The sequence below is a fragment of the Ammospiza nelsoni genome, chromosome 18, assembly GCF_027579445.1.
Source record: "Ammospiza nelsoni isolate bAmmNel1 chromosome 18, bAmmNel1.pri, whole genome shotgun sequence".
Lineage (NCBI taxonomy): Eukaryota > Metazoa > Chordata > Aves > Passeriformes > Passerellidae > Ammospiza > Ammospiza nelsoni.
Window position 1 is genome coordinate 2,711,201 of NC_080650.1, and position 19,898 is coordinate 2,731,098.

Here is a 19,898-nt window from a genome sequence, read left to right on the forward strand (position 1 = left end):
GTGGAAGAAAGCAAAACACCAGCACCTAAAAACCTAAGCCAGGCCTGACCTTTTGGTGAAGGAAAGGCTAAAACCACCCCAGCTGGAGATCCAGATGCTGCTTTAGGAGCATGAGTTAGGAAGGTGCTGATTGTTCCATTGCCAAGTCTTGAGAGTGCCATGGGATGTAACAGGACAGAGCAAAGTGAGACAAAACAAAGATCAGAAATGCTGGGTATAGGAGATGCTTTAACTGTAGCACTTCAACAGGATTAAAAAATCCATTTAAACTTAAGACAGCAAAGCTATTTGGTAAAACTCCCTCTTTCTGCCTTTTTAAAAACGGAGGAACTAAATGGAAGAGGAAAGTGCAAGGAAGCTCTTTGCTGTCAGTGTGAAGTGAAGGTTGAATGGCCAAACTCCTCCTGTCCCCATGAACTGCAGCACTGACTCACCACCACATTAATCAACATTTCCTCTGCTATTGCCTCAAAGCTGGAGCACTGAACCAGAAAATACAAATCCTGAAGCAGAACATACCAGAAACAAACCTGCAGCCAGAGTGGGCTGGGAGTGAGGAGCCCAGACTTTCACTGGGGAGGGAGAACCTGCTCATGGCACTTTTGCTTCATCACCTCTTCCCTGGCAGTCCTGTCTCACCTCAGCCCTGGCTCCTCACAGCCCTGTGAGGCAGGACTGGCTCTGTGCATTGCCATGGACTGGGAGGAGATGCAGAACCCACAGCACCAAGGCCCTGTGCAGCAATGCTGGCAGCAGGCATTAGCAAAGAATTCAACATCACTGTCTCCACCTTCCAGATGAGGAAACCATGACCTTTGAAACAGAAGTGATCAAAAACCATCAAGAATTCAATTCTTTTCCTAGTCTTTAGGCACAGGAAACACCCTTTCTACTGCTTTGCACTGGTGCCTGTGAGTACCACTGCACTTCACCTAAGGAAGTAATAAACATGAACAGGACATGGATTTATACATTGACTTCCTTGCCAGTACACATTTCCTTGCAGAAAATACTTTACAAACCAGGAAATGCTTCTTATGAAAAGACAAACACTTTTGATTTTAAGCCAGTGTTTTTTTCCAAATCGCTCATTTATCATCTCTGCAAAATGAAGACTTGAAAATATTTTAAAAATCAAAAGCAGAACATATTTGAACAAAAGGAATGCAGGCCATGTCCAAAACAGATCTTGTCCTTTTTCTGTCTTGAGCCACCTCCTTGTGTCTGACAGTTAACTTGAGTTTTTCATTACTAAGCCTTTCACAATGTTGTGAGGTTTCCTTCCTACCCAGTTCTCAAATTTCTATGGATCAGTTTCTTGTCTCCTGAAGAATAGGCACAATTATTTCTTACCTTACAGTGCCTGTGCAGATAATGTAAAACATATGCTGCTGTCTTGGTAATACATTCTTGTTGATTAATTAAACACTTCTTTCCATCACATGTCACAAAACACAAATTGTCAGCTTTCTGCTTTAATTTTTGCTTAAAAACTTGTCAAAGACTCCAGCAATGTGCCCACTGGAGCTGAAAACCTTGGAGTGGAGAGAAATCCAATGCAGTGGGTTCCTTATGGAAAGGGAACAGTGTGTGATGGGAAGAGAAACCAACATCTTCATTTTCCTCATCCCTGTGCCATTCCTCCCACCTGAACTCCTCATCCACACTTTCAGACTCCTCTAAAAGGAACTGATTTTGTGGAGCAGCCACGTCCTATGGGATTAGGAAGGGAGTTCCTTCTGAAAAGGGCGTTCCCTGTATTTAGTGGTATGTAAAAAAAGCACAAAAACAAAGAACAGGCAAGCAAAGAGTGTGTGCTTCTGGCTAAATGATGGCAGTGCAAAGACAATACATGGGAGAATGATATTAACCCAGAGAATGATGCAGATAAAATTCTCTTTAGTTTAGTGACTCTGCCTCTAAGTTCCCTTAGCAGGATTCTTCCCAACTGGGAAAAAATTACTGACTGAAGCAAAGTCAATTTCTTTTGCTGGCAAACCAGTACCAAACTGCAGCTCATTATTCTTTGCAGACTTCTGAAGCAGAAAGAGCTGCTTTGAGAAGTACAGCTGCCAATCTCACTGTGCCTGGGCCAACCAAAGTCAGTGTCACAGCTGAACCTCAGCAGGGTCTGGGAGATTTGGGTTTTAAGTAAAAACTTTTGTGGGTAATAAATACCACAGGACTAATTGCATCTCTGATAATCACTGGTATTATGCTTTATAATTATACAGATTTTTTACATTATTTATCATCATATTGACCTTTCTGGTTAGTTATTCACCATCACACCACTGAGATGATACTGCCATTATTTGGAATATTAATCCAGCCCAGCACTGAGTCCTTGTACACCTTGCAATGGATTAGGCACAATGTGAAAAAGAGAAATTAATAATTTGAAAATAGCTACAAATCCCTACCTCATCCTCAGTCAGGACTTCAGAGCCTCCCAGCCCGTGGGCCTGGCTGTTCTTCTGCTCCACCTGCTTCTCCAGGCTGGACATCTCCTCCTTGGCAGCCTGAAGCTCTTCTGCCTTGGCTTCTTTCTTCCGGGAAATTATAGAAGCCTGCAAGATCATTAATGTGAAAACTGCCTTGTTTAATCAGGAGAAAAATGATTTTTAGATAAAAGTATAAATTACATACAGCAGGTTAAACCACAACCTCACTGAAGTTGGCTGCAGCATCTCAACTTTCTCCAGAATGGATGAGGTTTCCAGCACAGCCTTTTTGCCCAGACTCAGGCTGATGTATTTTACATTTTAGATTTACATTTCTTCACCTCATTTTTTCATTTTCATTGAGGAAAAAGTCAGGCATTTTAGCTGCTCCCTTTCTTCTGCTTAGTCCCTCTTGGTGCATATGTAAGATACACCAACATGGCTTAACTGGAAAGTTATCCAAGATTTCACAAATGTCATAATACAGATTTTTATAACTCCAACCTACTCCAACCTACAGAAATATGTTACACTAAAGCAGAACTGAGCCACTAAATCTTGGCAAATAGCTAAAAGATGATGAATAAAGCAATAAAGTACAGAAATAGTGTAGATTACAGATTAATTTTTTTTTCTTAGTCTACAAGATAAAACACTTAAAAATAATATTTTATACAAGACTGAATATTTAATAATACCTGAGTTTTGACCAGAACAGATTTGGTAACATAAGTACACATTAGTTCAAGGACTTTTTAAAAAAGCATTTTTCTGTATCTTGTTGGAAAATCCTCTAAAATAACACAACACATTCATTTAGATGCAGGTACAGGAATTTGAGGCATGGCTCATTTCTTCATGTGAAAGGGAAAACTTACAAAAAAATGAAGCCAAAACACAGCAGCTTTCTCACACTCAGCTGAGAGGACCAGCTTTCTCCCTAAATAAATCTCCAACAGAATTGTGCTGGGGTGGGAGCTCAGCTCTGCTGCACGAGGTGTCTGTGGTGACAAACCAGGGGACAACAGAGCTGATTATTTTGTGGAACAGAAGCCAGGCCCTGGCAGAAGAAAGCACAGAGCTCCCCAGGCTCTGAGCTCCCAGCAGCTCCTGAGGTGGACTCTCCTTGGTCCAGCACATTCCAGAGCAGGATTCTCTCTCAGGAAGAGCATCTCATCCAAAATAAATCAGAGTTTCACTTTGCATTTGTGACTGAACTGCAGAACATATCCATATTTTTTCCCTCCCACTGGTACATTTTACTTAAGCCTTTTGATTTTTCAAGCCATCACCATAAGCATCACACTGAAGATCCTCCATAAAACTGGTGCAGGTAGCCTGGAGAAGGAATCACTCAGGTTCCTGGGTAAGCTCTGAAAATCTCCAAGTTCATCAATCCTTTTTATAACTTGGGAATTTACTAAGACTGGACCAAACAGCCTATTTTACAGCAAGATTACTTTACAGCCTCAGGATGAGAAATCAAAGAATTCCCTCTTAACAGATGCAAAGGAGAAAAATGGCATTTGGTGAGACCTAAGGAAGGGCCAGAGCTGCAGCAGGCAGCCCCATGCTGCCTCCTAAGAATCCATCCACAGCTGGAACCTTCCCAAAATAAATCCCCCAAAATGCCCCTTCCAGAACTGCTGTGCTGCAAGGACAGCAGTAAAAACCTTCACTGGCATGACTAAAAGCAACCTTTGACTCAGCCCTGAACATACAAATGTTCAACACTCTTTATTTCCCTTCTCACCTCCATTATTATGTATTTCTATTGATTATGTTATACAAACCAAAGGAAAAAATCAGCATGGAAACCAATCAGAGACTGATTCTTTCTCCTGCTTCTGCTTAAACCACATTTTTTTCCTCCTTACCTGCTGGCGATACATGGAGAATTTACTGTCAGTGGGCTCATAGGTGATGATCCTTTTCTCAATCAGCTGATTCATTTGTGCAGTGACTTCCTCTATCTGCAAGACAGAGAGGAAAACTAAGGAAACAGAGCTTGGTGTCTTTGTCTTCTCCAAGAATTAACTGCTTTGCAACCCAGATTTACAATCCAGCCAGTTCCTTTTTTTAAAACAGAGAAACAGACCCAAAAAGCTCTGTGAGTCATTAAGTATTGGCCAGGAAGAGGCTGTTTTTGCATTTCCAGTTCTGTGCCTTTATGATAAGGCAGAACCATGATGCTGGCCCTGAAAATGAAGTAAATTGGTGCATGTGGAGGGAAAATGCAGTGAGTTGGTACAGAAAAAAGAAATTGCCACATACTGAGTGAAAAATTTAATTTTATTGACATGACCTAAAATTCCCTTTCATTCAACCATTTAACAGAAGTTCAAAGGGAAGCAAATGAAGGTTAAGTGATAAAGATTTAATCAACACTTTGCAGAGTCACAGACCATCATATTCCAGGCCTGTGGTGCCTTCTCCTCCTGCCACAAGATGCACTTGGTTGTCCTGAGTCCCAAACTGCTGAGCTTCACTCCAGCCAAAGTTTCTGGAGCTCTCAGCCACAGCAGAGTGCAGATTCCAGCTTTCCCAGTGCTCTGGGACTCCCAGCAGCCATGGGATAAACAGCCACAGCAACTTTCCTTTAATGCCCTGCTGCTGCTGAGGGAGCAGTGTGAGCATCGCTGCCATCCCAGGGAGTGAAACCAGAACACAGGGACAGGGCTGGGCATCACCTGCAAGTTCTAAAAAAAAAAAAAAAAAAAAAAAAAAAAAACAACTCTCCGGTGAATTCTATTCTATTAGTGGTAGAACAGGCTTGAATTTGAAAATGGCATAAGAATTCCCTTTTGTGAATAAATTCCTGGGGTTTATATTATAAAATGCATGATGGAAACATGCTTGGTGCACTTCAGCTCCTTTTTAAGGCACTGAGATAATAAAAAGCCTACTTAAGGAAAAAAAAAAAAGCTGCCTAAGGCCATGCTGTGACTTCAGCCAAGTGTATGACATGTTTTTATTATCTTTCAAGAAGAAGATACTTCCAAAATATAACAAATCAAAGGTTACATCATGGAGAAAGAGGGCAAAACTTGAAGCTTTTTAAAGTATTATGATAAACCCAACAACACTCTTGGAAAAGAAATGTGCAAAAAAACAGGGTTTCAAGTGTGCCTGAAAGACATAACTGCAGCCACAAATATTGTTTTGATTAGAGGAACTAATCTAGGAAAGCAGAGGCTGAATCACAGAGCTGGTTTATTATTTCAGCCCTAATCTGCCATTTATTAGTGCTGTCATCCCTTAAGATGGATCCTCTGTTTCCTCATTATCTCCATTTCATGGCAAAGCCTGAGCTGGAAATCCCAGGGGTATCAAACACCAGCTGGTAAGAACCTGCTCTTCTTCCCTCTAACATTGGTGTAAATCTTCCTCATTATCATCAATAGAAAGATTGATAATTAGCATTCCTCTAAATTCTTCTAGGGCATTATATTTCATATTTAATATTTTATTTAGGATTATGCAAATAGGAAAACTTCATTGAGTTAATATATAAATGTACTTGTGTGGCAACAAACTCCTCTGCACATTCTGGATTTATCTGACAAATAAGGGTTTTTCTGAGACTATTTGCTTTTAACTTATGAAAGGTAAATCAAGTATTTGATGCCTAAATTTTCTTTGTTCTTAAAAACCAAACCAAACAATGCAGGGCTCTTCCAACCCCTGAGGAGTTCTGAGCCATTGCACAGGGATTGAGGCATCACCTTGGGAGGACACATCCCTCAGGGAATGTTGGGATAAACCCTCGATGGCAGGGAGAGTTTCAAACAAGTGAAATCTGAAGAGAAGGAAAATCAGCCCTTGAGTGCTGAATTAACACAATTTCCTCAACAGCACCTGAGGATTTGTTTGGGTTTGGGGTTGGTTTACTCCTGTCTCTTTTGTGAGTATTTCAAAACACCTTATCAGAGAGTTTGCACTTAGGGATTGAGACACCTTTGGTTTTACAGCTGAGGGGAGGCTGCTTTGGGAATGAAACATTTTCTCTGGGATATGAGCAGGGATAAGAGCACTGCAGAGTCCAGGCAGCCCAGAGCATGCTACAGAACACAAATCAGGGTGACCTTGGTGCCTCACCTCACTTTCCAGGGCAGTGAGATCAGCTTGAGTCATGGCTGGCTCTGCAACCAACTTCTGTAAGAAATACACTGAAGTCTTTTTACTTTCCATCTCTCTGGGTATTTTTTCATTTACCAGGTAGGAATTGAAATTTATCTCCTCTTCTAGTTTCTTCATTAAACCTTAAAAACAAATTAAATCAGTGAGTGTCTATAAAAGCAATGTAGCAGATAATTAAGTTTGATTTCCCCAACACATTAAAGTATTTAGCAGCTGATTACAATAACAGCATAACATTTGAGTCTTCAGTGCTCAGAGAAAGGGGGAGTTACTTGATTTAAATTTTTAATCTGGATCTTAAACAATATAAGAGGATTTATTATGCACCTCTATCTTGAACATGTAACTATCAGCTCCTTGAGAGATTCTGCTTATTAATAACAAGAAAACCCCATCTCACAGGAAACTGCAGCTGAGTCAGATACAGAATTCAACACACACTGCTGATATAAACAGCCATTGAACCTTTATCTGTAGAAAAATCTTCATTTGGCCCAGCTCATTGATAGATTTATTACATCCTTAGAGATTCGTGCTAAAATAAAACTTTTTTTCTGTCTGGCATTTAAAAAGGCCTTAAAATGAGCAAAGTTTAATGTTAGCCTACTTTAAGGGTTCTTTCCATTGCTGGAACACAGATTGCCTCCCTGTAAAGATTTCTTCTTGAAAGAACAAACATTGAATCTCAGGACAGTTCATGGACTGAGAATGCAGAAAATAACAATCCAATAGAAAATCCCATTTATGAGCTTTGCTGGACCAGCCTGATGCACCTGCACCTTACCAGGCTCTGGAGGACTTGGCTCTTTCTAGGCAGAGTAATTCAGGCCCCTTAACAGATCATTTATAAATAAACTCAAGATAAGAACAATTCACAGATAGAAAAATGCAAGAGAATAAAAGGAAACATCCATTAAATGACACTGCACAGTCTCCACTGACAACAGGCAGTGCAGTGAATAATTCCTCAGAGACAAGGACTACAAGAACTACAATTCCTGTCCAAGGACTACAACATTCAGAAGCTGCATGTCAGATGAGAGTGGGAATGGGTATTTCAGAGTATTTTTCATGATCCAGGTGATCCAGGGTTCTTTTTGGTTTTAAAACAACTTGTTATGGTTGGGATTTTAGTTCTGTCCTTATTAGGGAGAAGATGGAATTGTGATGAAATGCCAAGGAAAACAAGAAGTTCACAATCTCCATCTCTTCCATTTACTGCACAAGCAGAGAGGAGTTGAGCACAGAGACACAAAAGTGCAGCTGATGCTGCTGAAACGGAGATGGGAAAGGATGTGGATGAAAACAGCTTTTGGTTCTCAGGCTAACAAGCCTGACTGCCAAAGGGAAAGGTCAGAACAAAGTGAAAGAGCCCAGGAAAAGGGGCCCCCGTTTTTCTGCTGCTATTTACCTCTAAATCAGTGTCCTGAGAGATCCTCCTGAGCCCTGCTCCCAGGCCACTCTGCCAGGAGAGCTGCCAGAAGGGAAATAAGCCATCAGCTCTTGAGAAAAACTCGAGAACTGGGAGAAAAACCAGGCCCTGGGGAAAGCAGTGCTGCCAATGAAACTAAAACTGAGTGGGAGTTCCTCTTTCCCAGTTTGTTGATTTCTGTGTTTATGGAAAGCATCCACAGGAGCTTTTCCCCTTGGTGGAGGGGCCATTTATCAAACCAAAGAGCCCCAGACTGGTTCTGGGTGCGAGAGTGGAGTTCCTCTGCCATGGTGCACTTGGCACTGCAGCTGCACCCTGGGCACACACTGGGATTTCCTGGGAGAGATTTCCCACTCCCTTCCTCCAGAAGAGCTCAATTCCAACATTCCTCAGCCATGACAGAGCTGGGCAGGAGGGACCACATCCTAATGTCTCACTAGAAATCCCCCACCTGTGCAAATGCAGCAAAGCTGTTCCCACACCCCCTGTGAGCTGATTTGTCACCTCAGAACTGGCTGGAGCACCCTCCCACTCTGGTATTTATCACCAAGATCTGTGGTGTGGAAATCAATCTGATATCAATTACATTATTCTGATATGAAATATTAATATTTTAATTAAATCCATTTCTTGAGGTTTTTAGCGGCAAAGAAACCTGCATATATAACCTATACATAATTTCTTGTGCTACTCCAGTTTTCTGATAAAAATGTACATTCTTAAATTATTTGTTGTAGATATGACAAGAAACTTAGCAAAGAACCACAAGAGCTTTGATAAGAGCAGAGACCTTTTGAGTTCATGGGGTATAACCTTGATCACAATCTGATTTATTTCTCAAATAACCTCAGAGCTGCTACCCAGTCCTGCTACCCCCTGAGTGTTCTGTGTTGTGCTGACTCCTCATGGAGCAACACAACCAGTTAAAACTTGATTTCTTGATGGGGAAAGACATGATGTCAACATCCCTCATGAGTAATATCATTTCTTTCCTGAATACCCTGGATATATTTTTCCTCCTGTACAACTCAACACATGGAGCAGTAACTACCTAAGAGCTACTCCTGCTGCTTAACAGAACCTTAAAAACCAAACACAGCACAGCTCCTGCTTTGGGCTTTTTTTCAGTGAAAAGCATTCTTTTGAAATTCCCAGGCTAGAGAGGAAAAAAGGCCAGCATACTTCAGATCTTTCCATTACACATATAAATTCTGTTTTTAATGTTTCAACATTGACTTATGGTTACAAAATCTACACACGTAAGCAGCACAGAAATCTGGCTCTGTGCCCTCAGGTTATTTTAGCAAGCTCCTGCCAACCACATATTTACATGTGGAGAGCTATTCAGAGCACTCCTCATGTTTTCCATTCAAATTTTTTTTATTGTTATTATTTTAAAGAGAGGGATGGGAGAAAGAGTTTACTCATGCTTGCTCAGTCATGTAGAAGAGATGCAATTTTCTCTGCACAATTCTGTTAATGGAGCTAAATCTTGATTAACTTTGTGTTCAGAATCCCACTGCAGGCTGCCAACTGGGCATCCTGGACCAGAACCATCTGCAACAGGAATGCAGTTTTTAAAAGGGGGAAAAACAGAGAGAGACACTTATTTCATGACCCTCTGCCAATAACTGGTTTAATACCACATGGGAAGGCCATGACCAAGTCTAGAACAAACTTCCAGCATCAAATCCTTCCCTTCCCTTTCTGCAGCCACAAAGACAGGGCTGAAATGATTTCCTCCACAGGAACACCACTTCCACTTTCCCTCTCTTCAACAGGGGCCTGGGACATGCAAACACTGGAAGATCAGTCATCCCTTCCATATATCCTTGAAAAACCAAAAGCTTCCTGAATTTGTGATTCCAAGTTCTGCTTTTCATGTTTGTAATTATTATTATTAGAGTTCTTTGAAACCTCTCTGACCCTTCAGTGCTCTCTTGAATGTTGAATTAATGAGCAGGGGCTGCAGGGCTGGATGTGCCAGAGCCAGACCCAGAGGCACAGAAACTCTGCTGTGGCATTTTCTCCCAGAAAGGAAAACAGGGAAGGCACCTCATCCATGGCAGTGGGAGCTCCAGATCTCCCATTCCCATTCCTGACCCACAAATTCTTCTCAGACACTCCTTAGCAAAGAGCCCCACATGCCAGAAATACATTGCATGTACATTATTCCTGGAGGAATAGCCTGGAATCTGGCTCATCCTTAAAATAAACACTGTTGGCACGAGCTTGGCTTCCCAAGTCTCTGTGGTCACTTGGAATCAAGGGTCTCCTCATTATTCAGCCATTTCCTTATTTCTATTCCACCAGTGATCATTTGCTTTTTTCTTTCAGGAATCTGGTGTAAATACCAAACAAAAGAAAAGCCAAACATCCATTCTATTTCTCCAAACCTTCCATTAAACTCCTTTTAATCCTTTTAACAGAGACTACATTGAATTTCTGCTGCCTTGTTTGTTCAAAATGGGGTAGAAGAGTTAATGACCTTAAAAAAATCAACTACAGCAAACCCATCAATCTCACCAACCAGATTTGTATTCTCATCACAGATATCAAATTATCTTAAAAGTGCTTTACCATGACCTTGCATTGATTGACAGTGACTTTATAAAAAATAAAATCATTTGAAGATGAAATAAAGTTCCACCTAAGCCAGTCTCCCTTACCAAATATTTCTATAACTTTTAATTGTAATGTCTGCAATGTTGGAGGAGATCATTTAAACTTGGAATTTTAGGAAAAGATAATTGTGTGGAAGAGAAAAATATCAATTTTTTATACCAAATGGAATATTTAAGTAATAGGTTCCTAAATTTCTGGTTTTCATCAAGAATGAAATAAAATAGACATCTGTACAAAGCAATTCCTCTTTGACAAGTATCTTTGAAGTTCTCAGTGTTCTAAATCTGTTTCTACTTATTAACTTGATGAAGTCTATAAATGACCCATTTTACTGTTCATCAACAGATCATTTTACCACATTCTTTTAATCAATATTTTCAAGCTACCCATTCACTTCTTCCTATATCTGCCAATAAAGTAACCAGCAATGTCCTATAAAATGGACAGGGACCAAGAATTTAGTGATTTGATTTGTTTCTTCATGTTATCAATTTCTGTTTGTGCAGCAGAGCAGAATTATGTCAATCTTGCAGAGGAGGTGTGAGCTGGGTTGTGGTTATTCAGACCAGAGCCCAGTGTTAATAAAAATACTGTTCATATTCAGTACAACAAAACACCACCAAAAACCCCCCCAGAATATGAAAACTCATGTTACTTAGTGCTACCAGCAGCAAATCCTTCTCTAGTTAAACAATATCCTGAGTAGTGCAGAAGTTATTAAACAGGGAAAGGCTGAAGTTAATGAACAGGGAAGGACTAGAATGAACAAGCAGGGCAGGAGTGTTCTGTGGAGCAGCAGCATCACTTCCAGCTGTTTTGTAGCATCATAACAATTAATGACACAATACAAAGCCCTCTAAATATGATGTTTCTAAGAGTTAAAGTCCTACCAACCATAAGGCATATTCTCCTGGCACAGCTCAAGCAGGCTGATGCTAATTGCATGCTAATAACACTCATGAATATCTGCTAGTTGCATTTCCTTCCAGAGTTCCTTTACATTTCTTTAAATATAAAATTAATTATAAAGTAAAGTAATCAAACCCATAAGACAAACAACAAAGCTTTTGCTTGTTAGCAACAACTGTGAACATTTTATCTTGTTTAGGAAGTAAAAACACCTGAACATTAAAAATGCAGGAAGTTTCCTTTAAAGGGAAGGATCTGACTGCCAGTGAACATCCAGCTGCTGCTCTGTCAGCAGACAGGGCTGATACCAGCAGGCAGCTGAGGTACCAAACTGCAGCCAAAGGGAACCTTCAAAATAAAATAAATTGTGCTACCTCGTAGACCAACAAAGCTTTTAAAATAAATGGAAACTATTCAGTGCACTGTGGTCACCTAATTTCAATTATTAAAAAAACCCACAGTTGGCATTCTGTAATTGCTGCTACAGGCAGTGCCTTTGTAACTGGGGAAAGCAATTACAAAGCTGAGTCCTGAGGTCTTTGTTTGGGCAAAATTTCAGCACAAGTTTTCTTAAGTAATGACTCCAAGCTTTGATGGGGAACATCTAAATACTTTGTTTTTTTCCCCTGCAAGCAGGACTCGAGATAAGGAAATTAAATATGTTAACTTTATTTTCATCTCAATGATTAAATGACATATTTACTGGCTTTTTATTATGTTACCTTTGCTTCTGTGAACTGAACCCATCGAGTTTCCATTGGCCTTAAAAAAACCCAGGAACTGAAATAGAATTGTTGACACAGCTTTGCTGTATAAACTCTCTGATAGCTACTGCAAAAAAGGAACAGTTATAAAATCCACTGCAAGTCCCTGTGAGATGATTCAGACACTCTTTTAGTTCCACTTGTGGTTCAGTGGCAGATGAGAATCATTAAAAAAATCAAAGTAAAATTATAAAGTAATAACAATGCTATGAGGTGGTGACTGAGAAAAATCCTTTAACTCAGAAGAGCTGGCAAAGCAGTTGTGTGATGCAACTGAAATAGTAAATGCTCTTGAAAGAGCAGGACAATACCTTTTACTAAATTTAAATTGAGAAGCAGTCATATTCTGTCATTTTGGATGTAATTTATACACCTTTCTATGGCATGTTTTGCACCACACCAACCTAGGATGGAACAGGAAAAGCCCTACTCACTTTCTGGTTTGGAATCTGCCACCATGTGCTGCATCTCCTTCAGCTGCACCTGGGCTCTCTGCAGCCTCTGCTCCGTGTGGAACAACTTTGGAGAGACAATTGGACACACACAGGGTCACTCCTTGGAAATCCACGTGCAAACAACTCAACCCACAGAGCCCCAAACACAAACCAAGCCAGCTTTAATGCCTGGTGATTTTGTGTTTCACAAGGGAAACGTGCCAGACCAAATTTTCAACACTTGGCCTGGGTTTACTTGATATTCCCTCCTGTTAATTGAGAAGAGTGTTCTTGTTCTCCCAAGTGATATTTTCTCTGATGACAGAAATTCATCCAACAATTTTCAACCAAAAATATGAGTGGCTTGAGCATTACAACAACAACAAGAGGCAGCAGGAGTCAGGATTGCAGCAGATAATTCTGCTTATCCTGCAATGCAGCTGAGTTGTCACAGCAATCCACTGTCCATCCCAGGAGCATTCTGGAAAGCTTCCTGCCAAACCAGCCCCAGCTGATTTGCATTTCTGTGACTTAGAGAGATGTGCAGTAAGAACTGGAATTAACTGGCCATCACATTCATTTTAGTAGTGATCTTAGGCTCCAGCAAAGACCCAACAGGTTGAGAGGCCACTGATTCCCACTGATCCCACATCCAGACAAAGGCTGCAATATCAGAAATCTGAAAGCTTTTCCCATTTTAATAGGAAAAGCTCTCAGATTTCAGGCTACAGACTTTGGTGAGCCAGTGTAACAAAATGGCACTGGACTCTATAGAAGTATCTTGTTTAGACAACACAGGACAGAATAAAACCCACCCTTACTCTTGGATGTCAGCTGCTCCCAGGGCTTCTCAGGACATTGTTTTTCCCAAATTCAGGGGCTTAAATCCCAAGGTTGCTCCTGAATACATACTGCCCCCACCCAGGAAAATACAAGGTATTTGCTGTGTTGCTCAGTCCCTGCAACCTTTGTGCAGATCACAGAGATAGAAATCAAACCAAGGAAACATTTGCTCACTGCCATAAATGTGAAGAGTTCCCTTTGGGTGCTGCAGCAGTAAGTCATGGAACATTTCCTGGGAATGCTAAAGGATGATGTCAGTGGGAGCTGAGGCAGCCAAGTACCTTCACTGTGGTGTTCAAAACTTGCAGGGTCAAGCCTCTTCCCTTAAAATGTACACAGATCTTTTAAATGGAATTTTATTTTCTGGGGTTGGGAGAAACTCTCCCATCTACTGCTGTTCCTGATGTATTTTTAAAATGCACAATTCCCAAACAAACATCAACAAATCTTTACCAGGTGTGTTGTTATGCCAGTACCTGACTTTTCTGTTCTTGTTTCTGTTGAGCCAGAGATTCTTCTCTCTCTTTCTCTAAGCGAAGCTGTCTTGCTATTTCAAGCATCCGTTGATGATTTTGTACTGTCTCCACCTACAGCAAGTGGATAAATAGTGCATGTTGCTGTCAGATAGCTGAGAAATACATTAAAGAGATCAGATGTCTCACAAGCCCACTTAGCACTTCCCTTCCATACACGTTACTACTCAGAAATGACAGCAAAGGACTGGACTCGAGATTCTTAAAAGCTCTGGATCAGCGCCTGGGGAGATTCCCTGTAGGTCAATTAGTTACTTGATTCCTTCCTAGACACAGAGTGTGTTTATCTTAATCCCTGTTTGCATTCCAAAATGGGAGTTGCAGGCCAAGGATTATGACACTGAAATGTAGGAGTGTTACTTCTCTTATTACCCTCTTCTTAAGACGCTCGACTCTTTTGGCCAGTTGATCTTTCTCCTCTTCCATTGCACTGATGTCCTAAAAAGCAGAAAAAACAGATAAAGAAATATTAATTTATTCCCCATGTATATTGGATTGGACTAAGTTCTCTTCAAATTAATATGAAAATCAGAATTCTTCCCTGAATACACGGAGGCGGCTGTAATTTTATTGATCTATGATCAAACATCCAGGATTCCAATCTCTCTTCTCTCTTACTTCCCCCACAGTTCCCACTCTCTTTATGCTAACATTCTTCATCTGCATCCTTGAGTATTACAGTGAACATTTAAAATAAAAGCAGGTGGATTTCTCTAAAATAAAAACAAACAAACAGAAACCACCAAGGAACGAATCAGTATGAATTCAACATCTGATGCAGTCTGACATATGTTCTTAATGTCACCAGCATTACCCAATTCCTGGCAGACCAATTTGCATGAAGTTGCTTATGAGAGATGTCTGCTGCCACTTCTTGTATTAAAACTGTCTTAAAAGAAACATTTTCTAGTGCTGAAACATGTATCTGATTATTATTATTCTCCTTTAGTCCTATTTTGCAACAGCAGGGCTCTGCAGATTGGTAGTTATGAGAGAAAGGAAAATGAATTCTCCAAATGTAGGCCTTATCTCAACATTTGCTTGGCTTCTCTGTGTGTCCACTGGAAAGCTTAATTATTGTGCTGAAACAGAGCAAATATCTCTACTTAACACTTGAGCCACGTGGGTTCATCATTTCTGTTGACTTAAGCTCATAATTCATTCAACACCCTCTGGAATTATTAGCTGCTATCAGGAAAGCAAAAGGCTTTGTATCAGTCTGCATTCAGAGGAAATGGAGTTCCAATATTTGGAAATCATGCTGCACAGAGTCTTGGCAGCCTCGTTCCCCAATCTGCTCCAGAAATCTCAGCTCTAAACAGAGCGAGGACTTTGTGTTTGCCAACAGAGAGCAGCTCCAGAGGCAGCTGCAGTGCCCACCAGCTCTGGCCTCTACAGCTTTCACACTGTCCACAAAGCCAACAAACATGGAACTGACATGCAAAACACCAACTAAAGAAAAAATTGTGGAGTTTGTTTACCCTTCTTATTTCTGCAGTGGATAAACCAGATATTTTCAGCTGCTCATGCTCCTTATGTAGGTTTTTAAATGCTTCCATGAGTTCTTCATACTGTGAAATGAAATGGAAATTGTGCAGAATGAGCTCTGTGTCTAAGGATTTTCAGATCAACACACTGTTTTACTACTAAGACAGTAAAAGACATGGAAATATGGTGAAAATAAGATTAAAAAGGCATTTTCTCATTGCAAAAGCCTGTCAACTTATAAATAACAGTGCATTATCTTCCATTTGAGGAGACAATCAGAACCTCACAATTTTCTCGGTATTTTCACCTTCTGTAATACACAATGTATTTGCAAAACAGGAAAATGTCACCCAAGAGGCACAAATTAACAAATTACTCTCTCTTACTATACATCTGTGTATCCCACATATAAATCAGCCCCAAATGGAAGTGTTTGCTCTAACAACACTTCTGAAGGAAGCAATGGGGCTTGAGTTTCCAGAGTGGCCCAAGAGCAGAGCTGAGTGAACACGTGAGAAGTGGCTGTACCACGTTGCATAACCCTCACAGCATCCCAGAGATTGATAGATGCAGCTCAGCACTCAGAGACAAGGAGACAGTGTGCTACTTCCACACCAGTACTTTGCCCACCAGGAATCTTAAACTGAGAGGCAGTGTGAAAGTCTGTGTGGGTAGAGAAATAACAGGGGACAGCAAGAGTTTAGAAATATGGAGAGGAAATAAATTTGGATTCAACTTGGAGAAACGCGAGCTGTGGTGGAAGGAAAGATTATCTCCACAGAAACAGCCCTTCAATGAGATGGGAAAATCTAAAAGGAGAGTATCAAGTCATTTTTTACTTCCTGGAAAGAGCAGTTGATATGAAAGGTGAATACCAAATGGCAACAGCAAAGGCCAGTTCAAACAAAGGCATCAGAGCAGCACCTCCATTCTGTAAAACCCTGGGGAAGCAGCAGCCAGAGCACTCTGCTCTGTTCTGGTTGTTTCAGTAGCAAGCATACACTGACAAGCTGGAAGGAATTCAAAAAAATAGCAATAAAATGGCTAAGGAGAAGATAAAATCACAAAGAGCTGGATTAAGTGGCAAATAATGGTGTGACAAGGAATGCACAGGCTGGATGAGGAGGAACAAGATACAATATGCAGGAGTAAAACCCAACTGGCTTCCATGATGCCCCTTGTGCACTCTGTAAATCCTTTAACAAGAATGAAAATGAGCAGGTGGTCTCTGAGCAACTGCACTCCCACTGCTGGTGTCCAAGAGTTTTCCTTTGTGTGTCTCTATCTCTGTCAAAAGAGGAATTCCATGAGACTTTTCCCCATTGGAACATGAAATTTCAAGGTCAATGGCAGGATTCAAACAAGACAGAGCAGAGTTTGATGGATCATAACAAAAAATAAAGTTCTCACTTTTCCCTTTGGGTGCTCCACGTGCACCTGAAATAAGGGACACACTCAAATGACCAAAAAACCACCCAGGGTCCAACATGGAAAGAGATCTCTGGCACCTGGGAGCAAATCACTGAAGCCTGAACAATGAGATTAATGCTGAAGTTGCTAATTTCTTAAATTATATATTGCAGGCAATCCAATGTCTAAATCACAACACAGCTGGAAAGGTTTGCTGAGTATCTTCTATAAGTAATTTACAAGAGTTCCTTTTAGTTTGATTCTACACACCCACAAAACTTAACTGTGTTAAAAGGTGTCTGAACTCTCCTTTTTGAAATTTCCCTTAAAAGACACCATTGCAAGGCTGTATCTAAATAATTCAGGCTAATTGATTAATTCATTAGTATCTAAATATTTGCACTGTCATGTTATAGTGCAGTAAGGCATTCTATTACCCCAGCTTCTGTTTTGAATTAATCAGCAGAGTATTAGTTTAATGAGATGGTTCTATTACTGTAATCCCAAAAAGGAACACATCTTACGTCATGGAAATTATGGAGGTGGGTATTTATACACATTAACACTGTGACATTCTGAACAAAACATACAACTGCATTCCTTTCTCTCCCTGCTACTTCTGCTGAGTTATTTCAAGGTATAAATCCAATATTGTTAGAGGTAAAAAAAAAATAAAAGGCTTAGTCAAGTCTCAGTGAGAGTGTTCAGCTTTGCTGGTGCAGAGTTAACAGATCAAATTACCTCTTACAAACACTCAAACCCACTGTGGTTTAGCAGAACAAAAGGCACAGAAAACTGGGGAAAAAAATAAGTAAATATGTACCTCAGATAATAAACCCAAAACTTTGGTTCACTTCCAGTTTTACATTTCTAACCCACCCAGTCTGACTATCTAAAATCAACATTTAATGCTCACAAAAGAAGTGGGAACATAATAAATAGGAATGTCAGCACAGAGAAAAAGGAATCTTTTCTTTATTGACAAAAAATAAATGGTTAAAGCAGAAGTGGAGTAAGGCTCATACAAATATTGGGTATCAAATATTATCACAGGACTATCATGGCTACAACTACAATCAATGGACAATTAGGAGACATCGACTTTTGGTCATAACATTTCCTGGACTTGTTTGAAGTGGCTATTTTATAAAGTTAAAAATATCCAGGCCATATTTCATAGAGAAAAAACCCTAAAACCTGCTCAAAAATTAAGAACTAAAAGTCTGTCTAAGCCAAAATGGCTCTGAACATTATTTGGCACCTAGTGCTTAATGGGCTTAAGGCCTTTTAATTCAATGCTCCTTATTAATACATAATTTCAGGGTTATTGGAAGAAAAGTGGTCAAGACATCAACTTTTTAAATCTTTGCTTATCCTTGATTCCAACAAGCTTTTAACATAACTCACTTGGACACGTATGCCAGCATTAACTCCCTGATTCATTTTTCCCTCCTCCCACTGCACTTTAATCAAGGTGCAACATTGGCACTGATGAGGAATGGTACCTGTTTGTTGAAGTCAGCCACAGTATCATCCTGCAGGAACTCTGCTGGCACCTCCAGCTTCACCAAGAATCGTGCCAGGTAAGCTCTGGTCCTGAGCTCATTGGTCCTCTGAAGAAGCCAGTGCAAGACAGGATGAATTACAGCTTTGCTTCCAGTAACCAGCCCCTGGCGAAATGCACTCCTGTATGGAATCAACCAGGAGAAAATGCCAGTAAATCTCAAACAAAAGAATGCTGGCTTGGAACAAAAAATCTGCAATGTTTTGACATTCCTTCTCCACTTGCCTAATGATTTTTGTAATGCTGTTAGAAGAGAAAATGCTCATGATGAGGCTTGGGTTTGATTAGCCTGGAAAAGAGAAGGCTGAGGGATTTTCACATTCCAGAACCTGAAGGGAGCACAAAATAGAGATGGAGAGGAACTTTTTACCAGGACAATGGGAATAGCCTCACAGTGACAGAAAGCTTTGAATTAGGAAGCAATTCTTCCCTGTGAGGGTGCTGAGGCCCTGGCACAGGGTGCCCAGAGAAGCTGTGGTGCCCCATCCATGGAAGTGTTCAAGGCCAGGCTGGATGGAGCTCTGAGCAACGTGAGATAGTGAAAGGTGTCCCACGTCAGAGGTTGGAACAGGTGATCTTTAAAGTCCCTTCCAACCCAACCCATTCTGAGCTGGAAGTCTGCAGTTCAGGCTCCCGATTCTTCTGCCTTGAGTCAGATAAAAACGCCGTAACACACTACAAGGATAAAGCCAGCAGTGACAGCATTGGGGATGCCGGGACAGCGAGGGGGATTTGGGATCACCTGGCACAGGTGAGACGGGACCGGGACCGGGGCTGGGCAGGGCCGGGAGGCGCCCTCTGCCGGCCCGAGCCGCCACTGCAGGCAGCGCCCACCTGGAGCCACACCTGGGACCCCAAAACATCCCCGGGGACACGGGAACAGAGACCAGCTGGGACCCCAAAACATCCCCGGGGACACGGGAACAGAGACCAGCTGGGACCCCAAAACATCCCCGGGAACGGTGCCCAGCTGGAGCCACACCTGGCATCCCATCCCAACATCCATGGGGACATTGGAGCAGTGCTCACCTGAACGAAAGGTCAGTACCATATAACCCAAAATAGATGTTTTAACGTGATTTGTAGGCAAAAAAGTACTCACAGGTCTGACACAGTCCCTGGAGGTTTGTACTTGAGGATTCCAAGCAGATTCAGCATTCTTTTAGCTGTTTGTTCTGGCAGCTCCTCTCTGATGTCCACAGCATGCTGAACAGGTTTTAAAATAAGTAATTATTCTTTATTATTATTCTTATAGTAAAAATTATTGTAATTATTATAAACCAATCAATTTAATAATTAATTACTAATTTTT

General features: G+C 40.9%; 1 protein-coding gene across 1 annotated transcript in view; it reads right to left on the reverse strand.

The window, feature by feature from the left end:
• IFT81 (intraflagellar transport 81) overlaps positions 1-19,898 on the reverse strand; it is a 36,387-nt gene that overhangs the window by 15,481 nt on the left and 1,008 nt on the right. Inside the window, exons 2-10 of the mRNA XM_059485096.1 lie at positions 19,689-19,792; positions 18,528-18,708; positions 15,606-15,695; positions 14,497-14,562; positions 14,068-14,178; positions 12,749-12,833; positions 6,543-6,706; positions 4,322-4,417; positions 2,424-2,570 (exon numbers count right to left, since the gene is read on the reverse strand). Of these exons, the coding sequence (XP_059341079.1) occupies positions 2,424-2,570; positions 4,322-4,417; positions 6,543-6,706; positions 12,749-12,833; positions 14,068-14,178; positions 14,497-14,562; positions 15,606-15,695; positions 18,528-18,708; positions 19,689-19,792 (1,044 nt within the window). The remainder of the gene's footprint in view (positions 1-2,423; positions 2,571-4,321; positions 4,418-6,542; positions 6,707-12,748; positions 12,834-14,067; positions 14,179-14,496; positions 14,563-15,605; positions 15,696-18,527; positions 18,709-19,688; positions 19,793-19,898) is intronic.